The 17,895-nt window shown below is 43.7% G+C and overlaps 2 protein-coding genes across 3 annotated transcripts; one reads left to right on the top strand and one right to left on the bottom strand.

Moving 5' to 3' along the window:
• Window positions 1–1,111: 1,111 nt before the first annotated feature.
• On the bottom strand, window positions 1,112–11,025 carry TYW5 (tRNA-yW synthesizing protein 5). Of its 2 annotated transcripts, XM_056348553.1 has the most exons (8): window positions 10,676–10,826; window positions 9,818–9,972; window positions 6,759–6,828; window positions 5,501–5,545; window positions 4,839–4,976; window positions 3,843–3,930; window positions 3,227–3,343; window positions 1,112–1,517 (listed from the first exon to the last, which is right to left on the bottom strand). In XM_056348553.1, the coding sequence occupies exons 1-8, from the start codon at window positions 10,763–10,765 to the stop codon at window positions 1,261–1,263; spliced, it is 960 nt and encodes a 319-aa protein (XP_056204528.1). In that variant the 5' UTR covers window positions 10,766–10,826; the 3' UTR covers window positions 1,112–1,260. The 2 variants fall into 2 exon arrangements, with proteins under 2 accessions (XP_056204528.1, XP_056204527.1); XM_056348552.1 differs by lacking the exon at window positions 9,818–9,972 and having other exon boundaries at window positions 10,676–11,025.
• Window positions 11,024–17,612, top strand: MAIP1 (matrix AAA peptidase interacting protein 1). The gene is made up of 5 exons (XM_056348554.1): window positions 11,024–11,344; window positions 12,562–12,633; window positions 14,432–14,558; window positions 15,550–15,700; window positions 17,519–17,612. Exons 1-5 carry the CDS (start codon window positions 11,024–11,026, stop codon window positions 17,595–17,597), a joined length of 750 nt encoding a protein of 249 aa, XP_056204529.1. The 3' UTR covers window positions 17,598–17,612.
• The last annotated feature ends 283 nt before the right edge of the window (window positions 17,613–17,895 follow it).

Below are 17,895 nucleotides of genomic sequence, written 5' to 3'. Positions count from 1 at the left end.
TTCTGCCCTCGGAACGTACAATGATGCTCATCAGAATCGCTTGGCTGGCTCCATTCATCCCTATTCACTGAGGTGGCCGGGTGCCCACTCACATGGTAGCAGACTATTTTTACTGCGATGAACTGCCAAGAAGAACAGGTTTAGAAGAATAATCTGCACAGTATTGCAATCGTCTGCTCTTCTGGAGAAGGATTTTCCAGCACTCTAATAACACCACATATCTATTTAGTCTAAGAACTTTCAACAAGTTACAGGCCTCAAAAGATACCACTAGAAATAACAGACTGACCTAAGTCAGATAAACACTGCATTCCCCAAGCAGCACAAGTAGTAACATTGGAGGGATTTCCAAGGGACAGGGACCACCTGTCTTTCCTGCAAGGTGCCCGTCTTTATTTCACAAGGCCTTTGTAAGCACTGCAACCTGCTGAAAGGTGACCACCTACAACACCTGTACAAAAGGCTCCAGCCCAAAAGGCACAATGCAACCCCCTTTCACGCAGTAGCATTAGCACTCAAAATCATAAAGCCTCAAACACTGCTCCAAACAGAGCCTACATCTACTCCCGAAGGATGAACTTCAGCATCTGGGACTGTAGCTGGATGGATTTGTGGGCACGAGTTGCAAGCATTTCACAGCTGCAGGAACAGCAGCGCTGCCCTGGCACAAGGTTTGCTTTTGCTGCCTCACATGTTACGCAGCCCAGGCAGGGGTACATCTGCCGCATGGCTCTAAGCTCCACCTTGCCCACCCTCCGTGTCACCACCACAGGGAGCAGACACACCCCACCCCCCCATTACCAGGCTATTACTTACTCCAGGAGAAACCACCACCACCATAGTGGCTTTCTGGGGCCTCCTCAGAGACTGCTGTGGCTTCCTGAAACTTCAGTAAACGAGGCAGTGTTCAGGAAGATGTGCAGTAAGCGTACATGTTGTCAGCCCAGCCCAGATACCGAAACTTCTGTTCGGAACAGTGAAGTAGAACACTCCAAAGAGGAGAGTTGTACGTACAGGCACTGCAAATGCACACCTTGGCGTGGGAGAGACCATCCCTGCATCAACGCAGATGGCACACTCACTGCACAGGAAGAACAACAAGAACAAAACCTACAAGATAAAAGCTATATTGATAAACATTGATCTGTAACAAAGTTTACAAGTCTTACAGAAAGCGTATGTATGTACACATGGACAGTTTCCATATTCACATACAACTTTCTACTTTCACAGGAGCCTGCCGAATTACAATGTGTTACTTTATCCGCAGTCATTCCTGTAGGCTTTTTCTTGGATGCGTAACACCATTCTCCGAGCATAAAAATCCCTATATTCTTCAGGTAGCTCTTCAAGCGTTTTCAAGGCCCTGTCCAAGATCTGTAAAGCTCTAGAGGCTGCCATGGGATCTTTATTTCCGTAAGCGTCACTCTTATCATAGGACTCAGCAGGAAGGTGCTTCCAAAAGACATTCACTGCCACTCCAAATTCTTCAGAAATTACACTGTGGAACCACAGAGCTGTAGAAATAAGTAATTTTCATTTTAGACATTCTATCTGAAACGTCCACGTGACTCCTAACAAGTGTCAGAATCGCCCAAACCAAATCTAGTTGAGGAAGAGCCACAACTACTGTATGTTTTGTTTAGTTATAAATATTCTCCCCCAAACATATTGCACTGTGCCAGACTTCAGAAGTTCTTCAAGATGTTTACGTCAATCCGTAACTTCACAGAAAAGTAACAACTGCTGAAGTTTAAAGAGATACTGAAACATAAGCAAACAATAGGCACATGCAGACATCCTCCCCATTCACCTCACTCATCTCTACTCTGAACACAGAGATCTGTTTTCACAGATTTAGTCCCTAACCTTGCACGCATTGTCCAAGCGTTGATGTAAATCACCAGCAACAGACAATCCAAGTTGCCAATCTTTTCATAGTGAAGTCATGAGGCTTTTCAATTGAATCATCATAGTTGTGGTAAGGGAGCAAAGACATTTCTGCCTCCTCAAGTACATGTAAAAAATAAGTTTAATATGGTGTATTTACCCTATTTCAATTTTAAGCTAAAAGACCGAATGCCGTGTTTATAGCAGCTTATTTGCTTGTATGTGCTGAAGATATAGAAAAGCTTTTTCTAAGAAACAAACAAGATGTTTCCTTCAGGTTAGGAAAAGGGGCTGCTTCTACCTTCTCCAGAATAACCACACACATTTCTCAAAGAACATCTCCTTTTTTCAGTGTTATGCATTCCAGAAGGCTGACAAAGCTAGCACATTCTCTACTCTCAAAAATCCCTACACTCCCCAGTCATTCTTAAGAAGAGAGTGCTGAGTCTGGACCAGCACACCTACTGGCAAAGGCAAACTAGTACCTGTACTGCACAGAACAAACCAGAAATTAGGTGTGCTGCCATTAGCAAGTGTGACACGCCTTTCACTAACTGTGACCAAAAGGCTGTTCTATAGAAAACAACACAAATGGCAAGTGCAAAATTAAGTAATGCATCCAAGGCTAAGAATCTATTTCAAAACTTCCTAAAAACCAACTGCCCTCTTGTTCACTGGCCTATTTATACTGCCCAGGTAATATGAAAAGCTGCAGAATAAGTATCTGCCACAAGCTCATGACAACTTAAAATAAAAAATTAGTAACAAGTAGGATTAGTTAAAAACAGGAGTAATTCACATGCCTTTCCCTGATCACCAAAATTTTGTCATCTCAGCCTAGGAAGCAGCTTTAATATTTTCTGCTTGTGCAAAAAAATTATTAGGATTTGTCTTTCCATTCCCCAAAGGCAATTATAAAGTTCTAGAAGGTCCGATAACTCCACCATCCATAACTCTCATCAAATCTCATGCCTCAGTTCTTAAGTGCCAGAGCTACAGAAGAACAGAAACAGTGCTTCGCTCCAATTCTGTCATTAGGAAACTCAGGTCACTGAAGTAATTTCAGATTTCATGAGATGAGTTTAAAATGCTGATCTATTAAGACACAAATTCAGAAGCACAAGGTATAATCTTGAGGGAAGTAAAGATTTGTAGACATAACACCTTTTATTAGGCTAATTAGTACAGTTGGAAGAAGCACACAAGTTTTGCCAATGTCTTTAGATGCTCCTACTTTTAACACAGAAATGCTTTAGTCACCTCTTACCATCCCCGGAAATGATAAATTTGCAAAGAAAACTTTAAAAACACAAGGTGGTCAGGAACTGTTACTTACCTGGAATAAACAACACGTCTCCTGCTTCCAGAACACATTCATAGCGCCTGGCCTTCACAAAAAGTGGGTATTTCTGTAAGTCTGGGTTATCCACATCCAGCACCTCTGACTTAGTACCTAGGAAGGTTTTCAATAGTAATGAATAAAACGTCCCTACGCTTCCAACAGTAACAAAGCATTATCACATTGCTGGAAATGGCAGTTACCGAATCAAATTTAATACTGGTTTATTGTTCTGTAATTCTTCTAAAAGCTGGCACTCCTCACTTACTGAAAAGACATGCTCTCTCCTGTTGCCTGTACTGCTCCTGTAACCACAGCCTTAATAACATTAAAAGACACTTCCCCTGACATCGAAAACACCATTCTGAGTCCAGAGAGAATGCTACTCCTACACAGTTAGGTGCTGCAAACAGAACCAGGCAAAGCTGCTGTGCTCCTTGGCACACCTCCTAACCTGCCCCGCTAAAATGATTAGCTGTGGCTAAGGCAAAACAGAACCAGTTAAGGGACCAAATGACTTCTCTTACATCAAGCTGTCTGTCAAGTGATTTTGTGAGCTGGGAAGGCAACCACGATCATCCAGCTCTGAACTACACATATATGACATGCATACCTGATAAATATAAATAGGGTGCATCTCGAGGACTATACAAAACAACTCGTTTTTTCCCTGTTACTTGGATTAAGAAGTTATCCATTACCTGGAATAAGCACAGTGAGAGAAGTGTCAGCCAAGAGTTAAGAATTAATACATAGGCTGCAACCAATCTAAAATATCATCAGATTAAAGAGGGCATTATTAAAACCTTCACATGTTAAGAATTAGCTAAAAGAGCTTCCACACCTAGTTAATCTATAAAACTCAAGAACATGAGCTACTTTACCCCCTTAGCTGCACATTCTTGACAAACAGTATAGCTGGAAATATAGCACATACTGCTTTCCAACAACTTTATTGTTTTCCTGAAAAAGGAATCAAGTTCTTCCATGTTAAAACACAAAGACATACCACACTTCAGACACATAAACCAGCAAAATATAATACAAAATACATTTGGCATTACTTTTCTTTTTCAGTGTTACCCTGGCCTCATTTTGCTGACTTTATTCATGAAGGATTCTTTTTCCTCATTATAATGCAAAAACCTATTTTTCTTAAAAATAAATTTATTCAGAATTACACCATAACGTTAGAAGACAATCTTATTTGGAATCTACCACACTGCAGCAACAGACCATCATGATCATTGTACAATTACCAAAAATACGGCCATCAGAATAAAAAAATGCAAGTAATGTTGAAGATGAAAGTGTTGAAAGTTACCGTATTTCAGATTTTTAACTGGAACGCAAATCAGTAAAAAAAACCAAAAGGGGTTTGTGTGAGAGAATCAAACATCATTTAATCTTACAAGCATGGAACTAGACACAAAACCAGTAAGATATTATGCCCACACAACACATCTATTTAACATTCACTGTACCAGCAAATGTGATTCATTTCACTATTCCAAAGTATATGAAGTCTGTCATTAACTGATCTTTGTCAGATATTGGCATCTTAATATCTCAATAATAAGCAACATTTTATGCTAAACATGTTACCTACATCGTAATGTGTCCATAACTGTAATCCAGCTGAGCTGATGCGGAAGATGCTAGAGAAAAATTGTTCCTTCTCAAAATACTCTGGAATGTGAATATCTTCTGCCAAAACAGGAAACTGCTTTCTGATATCTGCAATATCCTGAAACAAAAAGGATGTAACTCTCAGAGAGAACCATATATGCACATTCAATAAAGGGAGTACTTCACTATCATTTCCCACCACTCATGGTGGGAATTTCACAGGGCCAGAATTTCAGCATTGGTGAACAGCTGAAAATAGCAATGCTTTTTGATCATTACCCTTTCAGCACTGACTTTGTCAACGATATTAATAAGAACAGCCAGAGCTGCTTTGAAGCAGAGCAGCTACATATCCCACTGAAGGAGCAAGAGATCATCATCATTAGTTTACAATGAAAGCTAAAGAATGGGAGCTGAGTAATGTACTCTTCAGTGATCAGCCAAGCCCTCGTGTAACAGCAACTACTTTAGACACTTAGTTTTAAATATGCTGACCTAAATCTAGTCAGATGCACAGGCTAAATGACCATAAACAAGTTGTATGCCTGTAGTACACCGCCAGCAGATGATGACAGGCTTTTAAAAATATTCCTGAACTGCAACTTGACAATGTTAGAACATTTGCAATCTCAAGTAACTCACCTTCCTAGCATCTTCACCCACTGATCGCAAGTAGTACTTCTCATCCTGAGGGCGGCACAAAACGAGAACTGTTTTGATTGGTTTGTTTGGGTTTTTTTAAGAAGAATTAAAAACACACTTAAACAAAGAGCCTGTATTTTCTCCTTCATCTAATGCAGGGCTTCATTAAAATACATACGAATAGATGGCATTTACAGAATCAGCTGCTGTTACACTGCCTTTACTCTACTGCTCCCTGCTGTTCATCTCCAGAACCGAGAGAAGTATGTTAAACTAACACTACGGAGCGAGGCTTGTCAGCTGCTTCACCGTTGCTGGAACAGATTGAAAGCAAATGCAGATTGTCATTTAAGTTCTTCACAAAACTGATGCAGGAAGCTATTTCAATTGTCTTCAAAACTTACAGCACCCTACGTAGCATTAAAGGTAAAAAGCAGGTCTGCATTCAAAACCATTTACTTCCTAATCATGATAACCTGAAAAATCCCTGGTTTGAACACTGATTCATAAAGATAGCCACATGTTTGCTACTCACAAATTGTATCACAATAAATCTGTGTTGTATTTTGATAGCACGTGTAACCAAACCCTGAAATAGCTTCATGACACTTTTTTGCAAAACACATTAATGATCACAGATAAAACCGTCGAGCCATTTGGGTCAGAAGGGACCTTGAAGACCACCTAGTCCCACCCCCCTGCCCTGGGCAGGGAGACCTTCCACTAGAGCAGGGTGCTCCCAGCCCCGTCCAGCCTGGCCTTGAACCCTCCCAGGGACGGGGCACCCACAGCTGCTCTGGGCAGCCTGTGCCAGCGCCTCGCCGCCCTCACTGTGAATAATTTCTTCCTTATGTCTAACCTAGATCTACCCACTTTTAGTTTAAAACCACTACCTCTTGTCCTATTGCTACAGACCCTACTAAAAAGTCCATCCCCATCTTTCTTATAACCCCCTTTAAGTATTCTAAAGCAAGGTTTGATTTCTAAATTTTATGCTGAAATTTTTGCTCATGTAGGCAGTTTTGGTTAACAGAAACAGGATGACTAAAGTGAACCACACCATGCACACAAAAAACCAACTTCCAAGAACAATTACTTCTCCCCACTTTTTTCCCCTCAGCTCCAAAGCTACACAAAACAGCTAAGCCTCAGATCAAGTGCTTTACCAGAGCAAAATTTTAAATTACAAATCATCATCTTCCCCTCCATATACTGGCAAAATAACCAACAGAAGAAACCTTAACACTTAGGAAGCTACCTCAGAAAGGAAGTACTCCTTGTGTTTGACTTCAGCTGCTCTTCGTACAAATACATCAAAAGGCAGAGTTCTGAAATACAAATATTTAAATTTATAGAGTGAATCAATGTAACGACACATGGTCTAAACGGCAGGTTTAAAATCATAAGCTCCCTTACTATGCTAGTATAACTGAAGATGCAATACACTGCTCTATTATTTTTTTTTTAATATTCATTTAACATGGTGACTAATCAGTGTTTGCCGTAGATGTTTGAAGAGTTCTACAGAGATAGAAATCCTACACTTACAAATCTCTCTGCTTTCATAAATTGTTCCAGTGTATACCCAAACAGAATCATATAATTGCTGAGGCTGGTAGGCACCTTTGGAGATCCTCCAGTCCAACCCCCTTGCCAAGAGCAGCGTCAACTAGGACAGCATCCAGCTGGGCTTTGTACGGATGGAGACTCCATCCTCTCTGGGCAACCTGTTCCATTGTTTGACCACCCTCACGGTAGAAGTGTGTGTGTGGATTAAACAGAATTTCCTGTATTTAAGCTTGTGCCCGTTGCTTCTTGTCCTGTCACTGTGAACCACCAAATAGAGTGTGGCTCCATCTTCTTTACCCCTCTGTTAGCTCTTCATGCACTTTGATAAGATTCCTTCTTGAGCTTAAGAGGTCTGAATGGTTTGAGTCACAGCGCGAGAAATTACTTCATGGTCAAGTTAAGACTCAAACTGCAGCCAATGCCCAACAATACTTGCTTAGACTATTTCTCTAACAGTGTGTCATTTTTAGGCTTGTTTACAGTACATATTTATAAATGTGCAGAAAGCTCAGCAGCCAGAAAATTATTGCAGGTGATATACGTATGTTTGTGCCTATGCATTTTTTGCTATAAATTTGTGCATGAACACAGATACCTATCTTCATTTGTAGATCTGTAAAATTTATTTGTTACCTGATTTTATATCTTTTAAAATATATTCTACCTCAGCTGAGAAAAACACAGGAATCTTGGTGTTTTCAAGTGTTATTTTATAGTTTTCCTTGAATTTGTTAAACAACTTCAGAAGATTCAAAAAGAATCACTGGGCATTATAGCCTGGACCTCTGAAGTCAATGAAAGTGTGGCACATTTATTTAAGTAATGGGAGCTTTCTGTAAAGATTACAGATTTTGGCATCAGTTGATGGCTGAATGGAAAACCAAGCACAAGTGTAACAGGACATGTATTCGTTGTTAAAAATATTATGTTATGGAGTCAATGTCATGTTCATTCAATTCACCATCTCAAATGAAGTATCACCGGATAACAAATATATTGCAAGTAAACATCAAATTTCAGAGCAACCACCACATATCCAGGGTTAAGAAGAAGCTATCCTCAAGCAAGATTTTGCATGATCCTGTTATCCCTTATACCAGAACGTGACCTACATCTGACAGTACTTAGACCACTTCTCTAAACATTTTAGGCTTGCTTGTAACAGTCAAACACCACCACCTGTGAAGCCAATCTAAAACCAACGAAGCAAAACCCAGCCCTTTAATTGAGTCCAACTTCAATAAGATGAACTGTTGTATCATGCTTATTTACATTTGCTACTGAGGAGAAAGTGAGGGCACAGCTCCTCGAGAGCTTAAACTGACACATGCTGGCGCTGCCACAGCTCTGCCCCTGCTGCCTACCCTAATCATCCCATCTCCTCCCTTATGCTAGCACTGGCGCTCATCTGACCTCACGGTGAACCTGCTTGCAAAGCTAAAACAGCAGAAAAACATTCAGATTTCTGCAGCACATCACCACACAGCTGAATGAGTTCCAGAACCAACATAAAGACAAGGGTAGGAGCATGCAACTTACAACAGGACTGCAGTACTACTCAGAGGCACCAGTTGAAACTCATGGGACTTCATGTCAAGTCCTCAGTGTTTCTATTTTTTCAGTTCTACTTATTCTCCCTTCATGTTAGAATAAGGGGCTTGCTGTGGAGAGGGTCAAAGCTATACTAACACCTGCTCTAATGAAGTGCCACCAGAGCACCTCCACATGACTGTCTACAAACCTGCTAAAACTAGCACGCTGGATCAGCTCTATGGGAACTCACATATTAAAGAGATATTATGAAAAGAAACAAAATAGAGCAGGAAAAAGAAAACATGGAGATAAGACAAAGTCATTCAAGTATGACCTCAAAAGTTCATTATGCAACAAGTGGAATATAATATGATTATAAGGTGGATTTTCCCATGAACAACAGGCTCCACTTAGAGACTTGTAGCTTGTTTACACATAAGAGCATATGCTTCTGCCTGCTTAGAAGTTTAACAGACTGAACACATCATGCTTCCACTTAGGGAAAGCAAACTGTAACTAAAATAAAGGCATTTACCTTTGAAGAACACTACGACTGAGATTAGATGAACTCTCAAGAAACATTCTGGCAGCTACACGAAAGGAACTTCAGAAAGAGATCAAGAGTTTATGTGACCCACATCAAGATTAAAGACCTGGTGAAACGTGCAGTATCCAGTAGTTTGAACATTTTGAGAACTGCACATGCTAACTTAGGAAGGAGCCTTGTTTTAATTAGTAACATCCCTCCTAGAGAGGAGTAGCATGCTGGCCACAGGCCATCATACAGAGGTTCACACACATGGTCAGAAATTAGCATTGTTCAATAACATGGAACAGAACAGCACTAGAACAAAACAGCGTATCAACTAGTATAAAGGGGGTTTGGATTGCTTTTTTTAATTAATGCCAGCAAATGCCACGCTCCGGATTCCTACAAGAGTGCTCGGTGAAAATATCTCTATAACGCTTCTTCACGCTGTCTCACTTTTGAGGCCCTGTTTGGCCCCTCCTTTCACCCTTGGAGTGTTTATTCAGGGTGTTGAGATATTTGTGGAATGCAAAGAGGGGGAAATCAAGCACAGTGCTTTGCTACGTAATCTACATTTTTCACATAGCATCTTCATATTCCCACCCTCAGCTTCAAACAGATGCACTGTATGTCTGAAAGTTATAAGCAGGTGCCTTTAAAATAGAATAAGCCTTGGCATGAAGTACCTATACACAAAGTTCTTACTGAGGAAATCCATCTGGGGCACTGCAGAAACATGAATCTTTACTTGTTTAGATCCTTCGGCTTGGCTCAAGTAATCTACTGTCCATTTCGTTGTGCAAGCACCCAGGTCCACGCCTTTCAGCACTGTCGGCTTTCTCTAGGCAGAAAAAAAACCAACCCCAAAATATGTAATTAAACTGTGAAATGATCACAGCATCCAGTGGAAGAAAACCCCATAGTTAGTTTTTCAGACCAAGTACATGCAAACAAGTCAGCAGAGTGCCGGGGCCCGCTACACAGTCACACCGGCTGCGCCGGCCACCAACCGCAGTGCGAACCGCAAGTCCGGCCCGTGGGACGGCGGCCGGCGGCGCCCGTGGGCGGTGGCCGGGGGACGGCGCGGCCCGTGGGGAGCAGGCTCCGGGCCGGGGCCGAGGGCGGGGTGCGGGCATGCGGCGGGGGGTGCGGGCATGCGGCCCGGCCCCGCCGCCAGCCGGCCCGGGGGCAGTCGGCGCCCCACGGCAGGACCTCCCTGCGCCTGCACTGAGGCCGCTCCACGTACGCGGCCGCCATCGGGTCGGACCCAGCGCCCGCCCGCCCAGAGCAGCGTAAAGGCGCTTCTGCTCCGGACCGGAGCCGCGAATGAAAAGGGGAGCCGCGGCGGCAGCCACAGCCAGGCCCCTCAGCCCAGCCGCGGGCCAGGGCCTGCCGGCAGCGCGGGGCGCGTTCGCGGGCAGCTGGCACTCGCTCCCGCGCGCAGGGGAGGCCCGAGCCCGCCCGGCACGGCCCGGGGGCCCGGCCTTCCCCTGCAGCCCCGCTCCAGCCGGGACCCGCTCGCACCGCCGCCCCCCCGGCCCTACCCGGGGATAGAGGTCCCGCAGGAACTGCTCCCGCGCCGCCTCGGCCAGCCGCGCCACCGGCACCGCCACGGCCGCCCCCCGCGCCTCCATGGCCGCCACGGCGCCCCCGCCCGCCGGAAAGCGCAGCTGGTGCAGCAGCGTTCCCGCTCCCCCTGCCGAGCGCGGCCCCGGGCTGGCGGCTCCCCCCACCGCCAGGACGCTGCCCCCGCGCTCCTCTGGGCCGGCGCGCCCGCCGCCGCAGGCCGCCGAGCCCCCGCGCCCGCCCCGCCGTGAGGGAACGAGCGGCGTAGGCCCCGTTTCCCGCGGGACCGTAGCCGCGGCGGGACGGGGCGGGCGCCAGTGGCCGCCATGGCGCTACGCGCGGCTCTGGGCTGCGGCCGCTGGCTCGCCCGCGCTCTGGCAGCGCCGGGGGCGGCCCGGGTCCCGCCGCCGCTGCCCGCCGCCGCCTCGGTGCTGCTGCCGGTCGGGCCCCGCCCGCTCCGACCCGCCGCCCGCTTCGCCAGCACCGCCGGGCCGGGCCCGGGGCCCGAGGGCCCAGCGCGGCGGGTGGTGGTGGTGAGGATCACCAGCCCCTTCGCCTGGCTCCGCACCCGCTTCTACTACCTGCTCATCCGCCTGTACTTCGACCAGGAGTTCAGCATCGAGGAGTTCACGCGGGGGGCCAAGCAGGTGAGAGCCGAGCGGCCGGCGGCGCTTGACCCGCCGGGCCTTGGGGCGCGAGGGGGGTCGGCGCGGCGGGCGAGCTGGCTGCGGAACGGCTCCCCGCGCCCTGAGGGGTCCGCGCTTCCCGCCCCCAGCCCCGCGGCGGGCCAGCCGCCTGCCCTGCGCCGACCGGGGGAGGACCGCGGGCTCCGGCCCCCTGCCGAGCGGGCCGGGAGAGCAGCCAGGGGTGCGCGTTCCTCAGCTGCTTTTCCTCGGTTCCCGAGTTAAGGTGGGCTGGTGCCGCCATCCCCGCCGGGGCGGGGGAGGTGCCCCAAGTGCGTTGGCGGGAAAACGCGCCTCCCCGCAGCTGGTTTTCCTGAGGTGAAAGCTGGGCGGGCGCGGGGCTGGCGCGTACGATCTATGAATCCCGACAGGCCGGAGTGTGTCAAAGAGGGGGTGAGCTCACAGCTGATCGCAGAAAAATTACAGGGTTACCTGCTCTGAAACTGCAGTTACCGAATTTAACGTTAAAAACCAAACAAGTCTGAAGGACGCACCAGGTGGTAGCGGGCAGAATGTTAAACCGCTTCAGATCAGCTCAAGAGATAAAACCCCTACACCGAGTGGGTCGCCATGCGTGCAGAACCGTCCGTTTTGCTTTGCCGTGTTATTTTGGTTCGCTGTCGAGCCCTGAACACTCCCCATTTCACAGGCACGCTATTTGAACACCTAGAGGCATTATTGTATAAATGCACTTGCAAAATTGAGGGGAGAAGGGGAGCCGAGTTTCCTGAAGTTTAGAAACTAAGCCAGATTTAGAAAGAAATTTTGTAAAACTAGAGCTTCTGCTTTGCCTGAAAACAGGAGATGAGCTGGGAAAAGGAGCAGTAGAACAAAATATTTATGTGGAAAAATATAAACTGAATTATCAAAAACAGTAAAAGAAACAGCTCGTATAGCAGTAATTTTTTTTTTTAGGTAAGCTATGCATTCAATTGCTTGTTATCAAAAGGTTTGATGCTTTAAATGAGAGACTGAAAAGAAACCTTACATTCTTATCAGTGCATGGATGTTTTTAATGCTGGAGAGTTTCCATTCCAATGGTGATACACTCTGAAAACACTGAAATCTTAAATCATGGAATATTTCAGTAGCTTGTCACACCATGATGGATTCGTCTGAAAAAAAAAAAAGCTGATTTAGTGTTATTTGTTCATGTATTTCTCTCTCTCTTTTTTTTTTAGGCCTTTTCTGTTGTTTCAAAACTGTTGTCTCAGCGTAAACTTGACCTGCTGGATGAACTTGTATCAGCAGAGGTAAATGGTTTCCATCCTTATTCTAGCAATTGATTTTCCATTATGATGTAAAATACATTCATCCTGTCATTATCTACATATACTGCCAGTTTGGCTTAGTGGGAAAAACAGCATAACACCGAACAGGGCAGCTGCTCATCCTGCAGCTTTTTTGTTTTTCATTTCAAAGCATGAAACTTAATTTAAAGTTCCTGTATTAAAAAAAACCATAAAATCATATTCTTGCCATTGGACATAAGGACCAGTTGCTAAAAAGGTAGCTGGTGTACCAGAAATGATCGAAAGGCAGTGGGTTCTGGATGGCAGGCAGAATTGCATGCCTCTCTTGGTGTGGGCACTAGCTGACACATTTTGATCTGTGCACCAGAATTCAGATGAAAAAAGGAACTGGTTTGTGCTCATCCCTGATGCTCTAATACATTCCCACCCCTGAGCAGATCATACAGCCAGTTACTGGTTTCAGCTGGAAGGTCTCAGTCCTGTGTCATGGTCTCAGGGATATGGCTGACCTGGCTAGTTAAACATCGGTGCTGTGTGTTCTGGTTTTTATGAATTTTTAATTGCTGAAGTTGTATTGGCATTCCCAGGGGATGGAGGTAGCAGGTCCATCAGAGTCAAGATGAGGAGATACTTCAGGTCTATGTCTGCCTTGTTACTGGATGTCAGCTTGGCCAGCTCTATTGCCACCCATGCCTTTGCAGCAAAAATTTTGCTGCTGTTCTAGTGCATCCCCACTGGACAACCTTGGCTTCTCTCTCTGAGTGGAGATAGCAATAAAATGTGAGTTTGTTTCTTGTAGTTGTTTTGAAAGAGCGTCTCCTCCTCCTCTGCTCATCTTAAAATTCTTCAGGTGATGGGGTTAACATTGGTCCAGAGACCTCATGTAGCCAGAGCATGTATTGGATGAGGCTGTGATACCACATGGCTTTCTTGTTGCTTTGGCTAGTGAATTTTATACCTGCAAGATGTACTAGAAACCAGTGTGTTCTAGTGAAGATTGCCTCTTGCTTCCATGTGACCTCTGGGTCTGTTTGTTACTTAAAAATGGCAATCCAAGTTAGGCTAAAAACTGAGTGTGTCCTAAAAATCAGTGCTGCACAGCTTCATCCTTGCTTGTGATGTGTCTTTTCTCATGTGGTGTTGAGGTGGCGCTTCCTGTTCAGTTCACGCACCATACCCTTCTTGACAGAGCTGTGTATGTCTTAGGATGCTCAAATGCTATGGATGTGGGTGCAGTACAGAACCTAAGTCCCAGAGCAATGATTTTTTCGGTCTTTTCTGATTTGCAAATGTTTAAACTTTTTCAAATGGGAATGTGGATCACAAAATGGCAAAGATAAACTTAGTGGTAATGGAACTGATTTTCAAGAAATGTGTGAAAGGTAACTAAGAAACAGTTGAATCAAAAGCTAAGGAATATACAGGTAGTATATATACAGGTAGTATATATACACTTCTCATCAGCAGTGAGAAGGCAGGGTAAGTACGACTGTAGAAGCAAGCTTAACTTGTGCTTTCTGGGCTTACATGCCTTGCTTTGTAACTATTGTTTTGACAGTACCTTTTCTAAACATTTTTTAAAATACTTGGTTTTCATTGGTTTGAACAGTAAATGGATCTTCTTTAATATTGCTGAATTGAGGTTTGGGAGTGCCCAAGCTTCCCAATGCTTTTTCACTCCTGCTGTTGTATATGTTATACAAATGTTTTAGCTATATAGCTGATTTTGTTAATGCAGTAGAAAAGATTGTTACTTCAGTTTCCTAATGAGAAACTAAGTGACTGTTTCTGAATTTAGGTACTTCAGGTGCTGAAGGAAAAGATTTCTTTGCTCCCAGACAACCACAGGGATGCTTTAGCAGCTGACATTGATGCAATCATGTACACAACAGAAGGAGATGTTCGCATTTACTATGATGATGATGGTATGTTTAGAATCCTAAAACGTTTCAGCAATGGGCAGTCTTATTTCCTGATTTTGCTACTAAACAGGCATTCTCCATACAGATGTGTTTTTGAGTACTGTTTCTCATTCCTTGTTTTTCTGCTAATAGTTCATCTATATGTAATTCCTTGACTTCCTTTTAAACCAGAAATTGAGATATTATTGTTAATAAGTCAAGGTACAGTTTTGACTTTTGTTTAGGTTTTGCTCAGTCCTCCTCTTCTGTAGTTTCGGATTTTTACGTTGTTAGTCCTTAGCAATCTCAGACCACTCAACAACAATTATTTGACTGTACGGAGAAAGCTGTTTGCTTCAGCAATGAAAATACATCTTCTGAGAAGAATAACAAAGGCTGGATAATGAAATCAGTTTTACTATCTTCACTTCTATTCTGTTTTCATGGAGTATACTTTGTTACTTGATTATTATTTTTTTAAGCTGGTGGTGAGCTTAAACAGGTTTTTCTTTTGGTTGAATACCAGCATTACATGCTCAGTTCACTGTCATACACAGTTGAGATGATTTGTAGTCTAATCATGGGTCTTCTAGTGAGCATTTCAAATTGTTAGACCCGGTGAGCTTTTTTGCTGTTTTGGGAGATAGGGATTTATTATTTTTTTCTCTTAGATTGCTCCTGAGTTTCAGCTACTCTGCATACTTTTGTAGTATCAGTAGTTGGCTTTGGACCTTGTGGTAACCAGCTTTTTTTCATACGGTTTGACTACATACAGTGTCACGCAACACTCACGATAAAATACATAGCTTTCTACAGAGTGTATTTTTATTGTCGCTAAACAGCATGAATATGGCTTTAAATAGCTTTATCACTCATTATTCTATCATGCATTCTTTATGGCTGAAGTCAGCTGCTCTTCCAGGGTCTCACTAGAAGACACACTAGGTAGCAAATAGGAGTATTTGACCAATGAGAAAAATGAGATCTGCCTTAAGCTTTGATTTATTTCCAACAGGAAGAAAGTTCGTCAGCATCCTGATGTGTTTCTGGTATCTGAATGGTGCTAACCTACCTGAGCAATTACCGGGTGAAGCAAAAGTTTTCCAGATTGTGTTTGGAGATGAAAGCACAAAAGAAAAAAGACATCTTCTAACAGCAAACTATGAGTGAGTTTCTTGTCCCTTTTATTTTTCCTGCACATATGTGGGCTAGCTGTGTGGAAAGCGATTTGGGGAACTGAAAGTTTTCACACTGTGACAGTGCAGAACTGTGTATGTTTTAATTTACCTTATTCTAAATTAGTTCTCTTCTAGCTTTCCAGTTTTGATACTAGGGCCACATTTTTTTAAATACCCCTTAAAGACATTATGTTATTGCCTTGCTTCTGTGTTGACATTAATGGGAATTCTTTCTCTATCAGGAAGAGCAATAGTTGGAGCACTGAATGAGGTTTCTGACCCCTCCCTATACTGCTCCTGCAGCTTTAAGGAAAAAGGCCAATATCAGTTCTTGTTTCCCATTTTTTTGTAGGACAGCTGGCAGCAATGCAGTGAAGCCAAGCAGTTAAGTGTGGTGATGTCACTGCCTGCACAAAAGCCAGTTAGCTGAAAAAGTAGCTCATGAAAGAGGAAATCATTTAGCCAAATGCTTTCTGCAGAAGGGCAGAACAAAGCAAGCATCACCTGGTGTTTGGATAATTTGCACCACTCTGATCCAAGCCCTCAAAGCATATGTTAGGTAGATAGATTTCCATAGGGATTCTTGTAAATAATGTCTGTGTTAGTGTATGGATGTCAGAGCAGTGCAGAAATACCTGCACATTTGACAAAATGTACTGAAAATAACATTCTCAGAAGTTAGGAGAAGTGAGGATTTTTGTGTGAGAAATACAATATAATCAATGATTTCTACATCCACATTTGAAATGGAGAAGTTATGGGGTCTAGTTGAAGAGGAGCTCTGAAACAAAGGAAGAACTCTGAGGACACGAGTGCTTTTTGCCTGGATGAATTTTTGTGGATCCGTCCATTAGCTGAATTCAGCGTTTTCCTTAGAGTTGGAGGCTTCTGAGGCTCCGTTAACTTCAGGAGCCTCCCTTTAAAGCCCTAAGTATCTTCCTAATCCCCAGCAGAGAGATCTTTGCAAGTATACATCCCTTCTGCTATTTACTGTGCTAACCTAAATGCAAATGGGCAGAGATACTATGGGCCTTGGAAGCCTCATCACAAGTATTTGGGTATCTGGAGAAGACAGTTTCCAGGAGTGGATCTGCATGTAATTCCAAAGCCATGAGATTATACTGGTCTTGTCCGCAACGTGCAGGTTACTTGTGAGCATGAATATCCAGCCTGAAGCTTAAACTTACCTTTGGATGACAAGCAGTCAAAACTGACTTGCTCAGGGAGGAAGGCATTAATGACTACAAAAGGAAGAGGAAGACCCTTTGAAATTGAGGGTGGATGTTTTCATTTTCTTACCAACAACTGTAGAATTTTCTTTCAGGGAGGTTCAGTACTACTGTTAGCTTTATGTTTGATGTATTTCTGAAGATATGTTCAGTTTGAAAGTATAGTTCAGTAAAACTGAAAATGTTCCGGTAGAATGCATAGCATGTGATTTCCCTTTACAATGCAGTTACCGTGCCATTAAATGAAACCCTTTATTTAGAGATGAAGATCTGCCACAAAGCTATATTCATAGTTAATGCTATGAAAACCGAGTGCAGTGAGGGTCTTCACTGTTGCTGCTTGATCCTGTCTGTGGGATCTGAACCGGAAGAGTGTGAAGTCAGTGCACTGTGTTTCTCACTACACTATAGAATTAATTTTGATCCTCCATTTGGGGGCATAAGCATCAGAGTATAAGGAGCCTTTACAAGAATAGCTTTGAACTGAAAAAATTTCTTCATGATTTCTTGTTGGTATTAGTAGCTCTTTAGAGATCAAGTAAATTTTAACAACTCTTCACTTGCTTTCTTTTTTCAGGTTCCAAAGGGAATTTACAGAAGGAGCAAAACCAGACTGGACAATTACACGGATTGAACATCCAAGGCTATTAGAATAAATACCTTTTACAGTCTTTTTATGTGTCATTGTAAATGTTCCGATGTAACAAATACCAGGTGCTTTTTTGGTCTTCCCCTGCCCCCCCCCCTTCTGCCTTCTCCAAAAGAGGGATGAATTTTATATATTTGATTTCCCAAAATTGTTTTTGAAACTTACAGTATGCTGCAGCATTACAATAAAGCCTTTCCCCTGGAACAGGCTAGTACAAGTTTAATTGATACTAATGCTCATCCAAGGCATTTACACAGCACAGTTTCATGCAGGCCAGTATTATGGGTATGTTGACTTCTTAAATT

The sequence above is a fragment of the Falco biarmicus genome, chromosome 8, assembly GCF_023638135.1.
Source record: "Falco biarmicus isolate bFalBia1 chromosome 8, bFalBia1.pri, whole genome shotgun sequence".
Classification (NCBI taxonomy): Eukaryota; Metazoa; Chordata; class Aves; order Falconiformes; family Falconidae; genus Falco; species Falco biarmicus.
The sequence above is the reverse complement of the archived record's forward strand: the minus strand, read 5'-3'. Positions and strand labels throughout refer to the sequence as shown.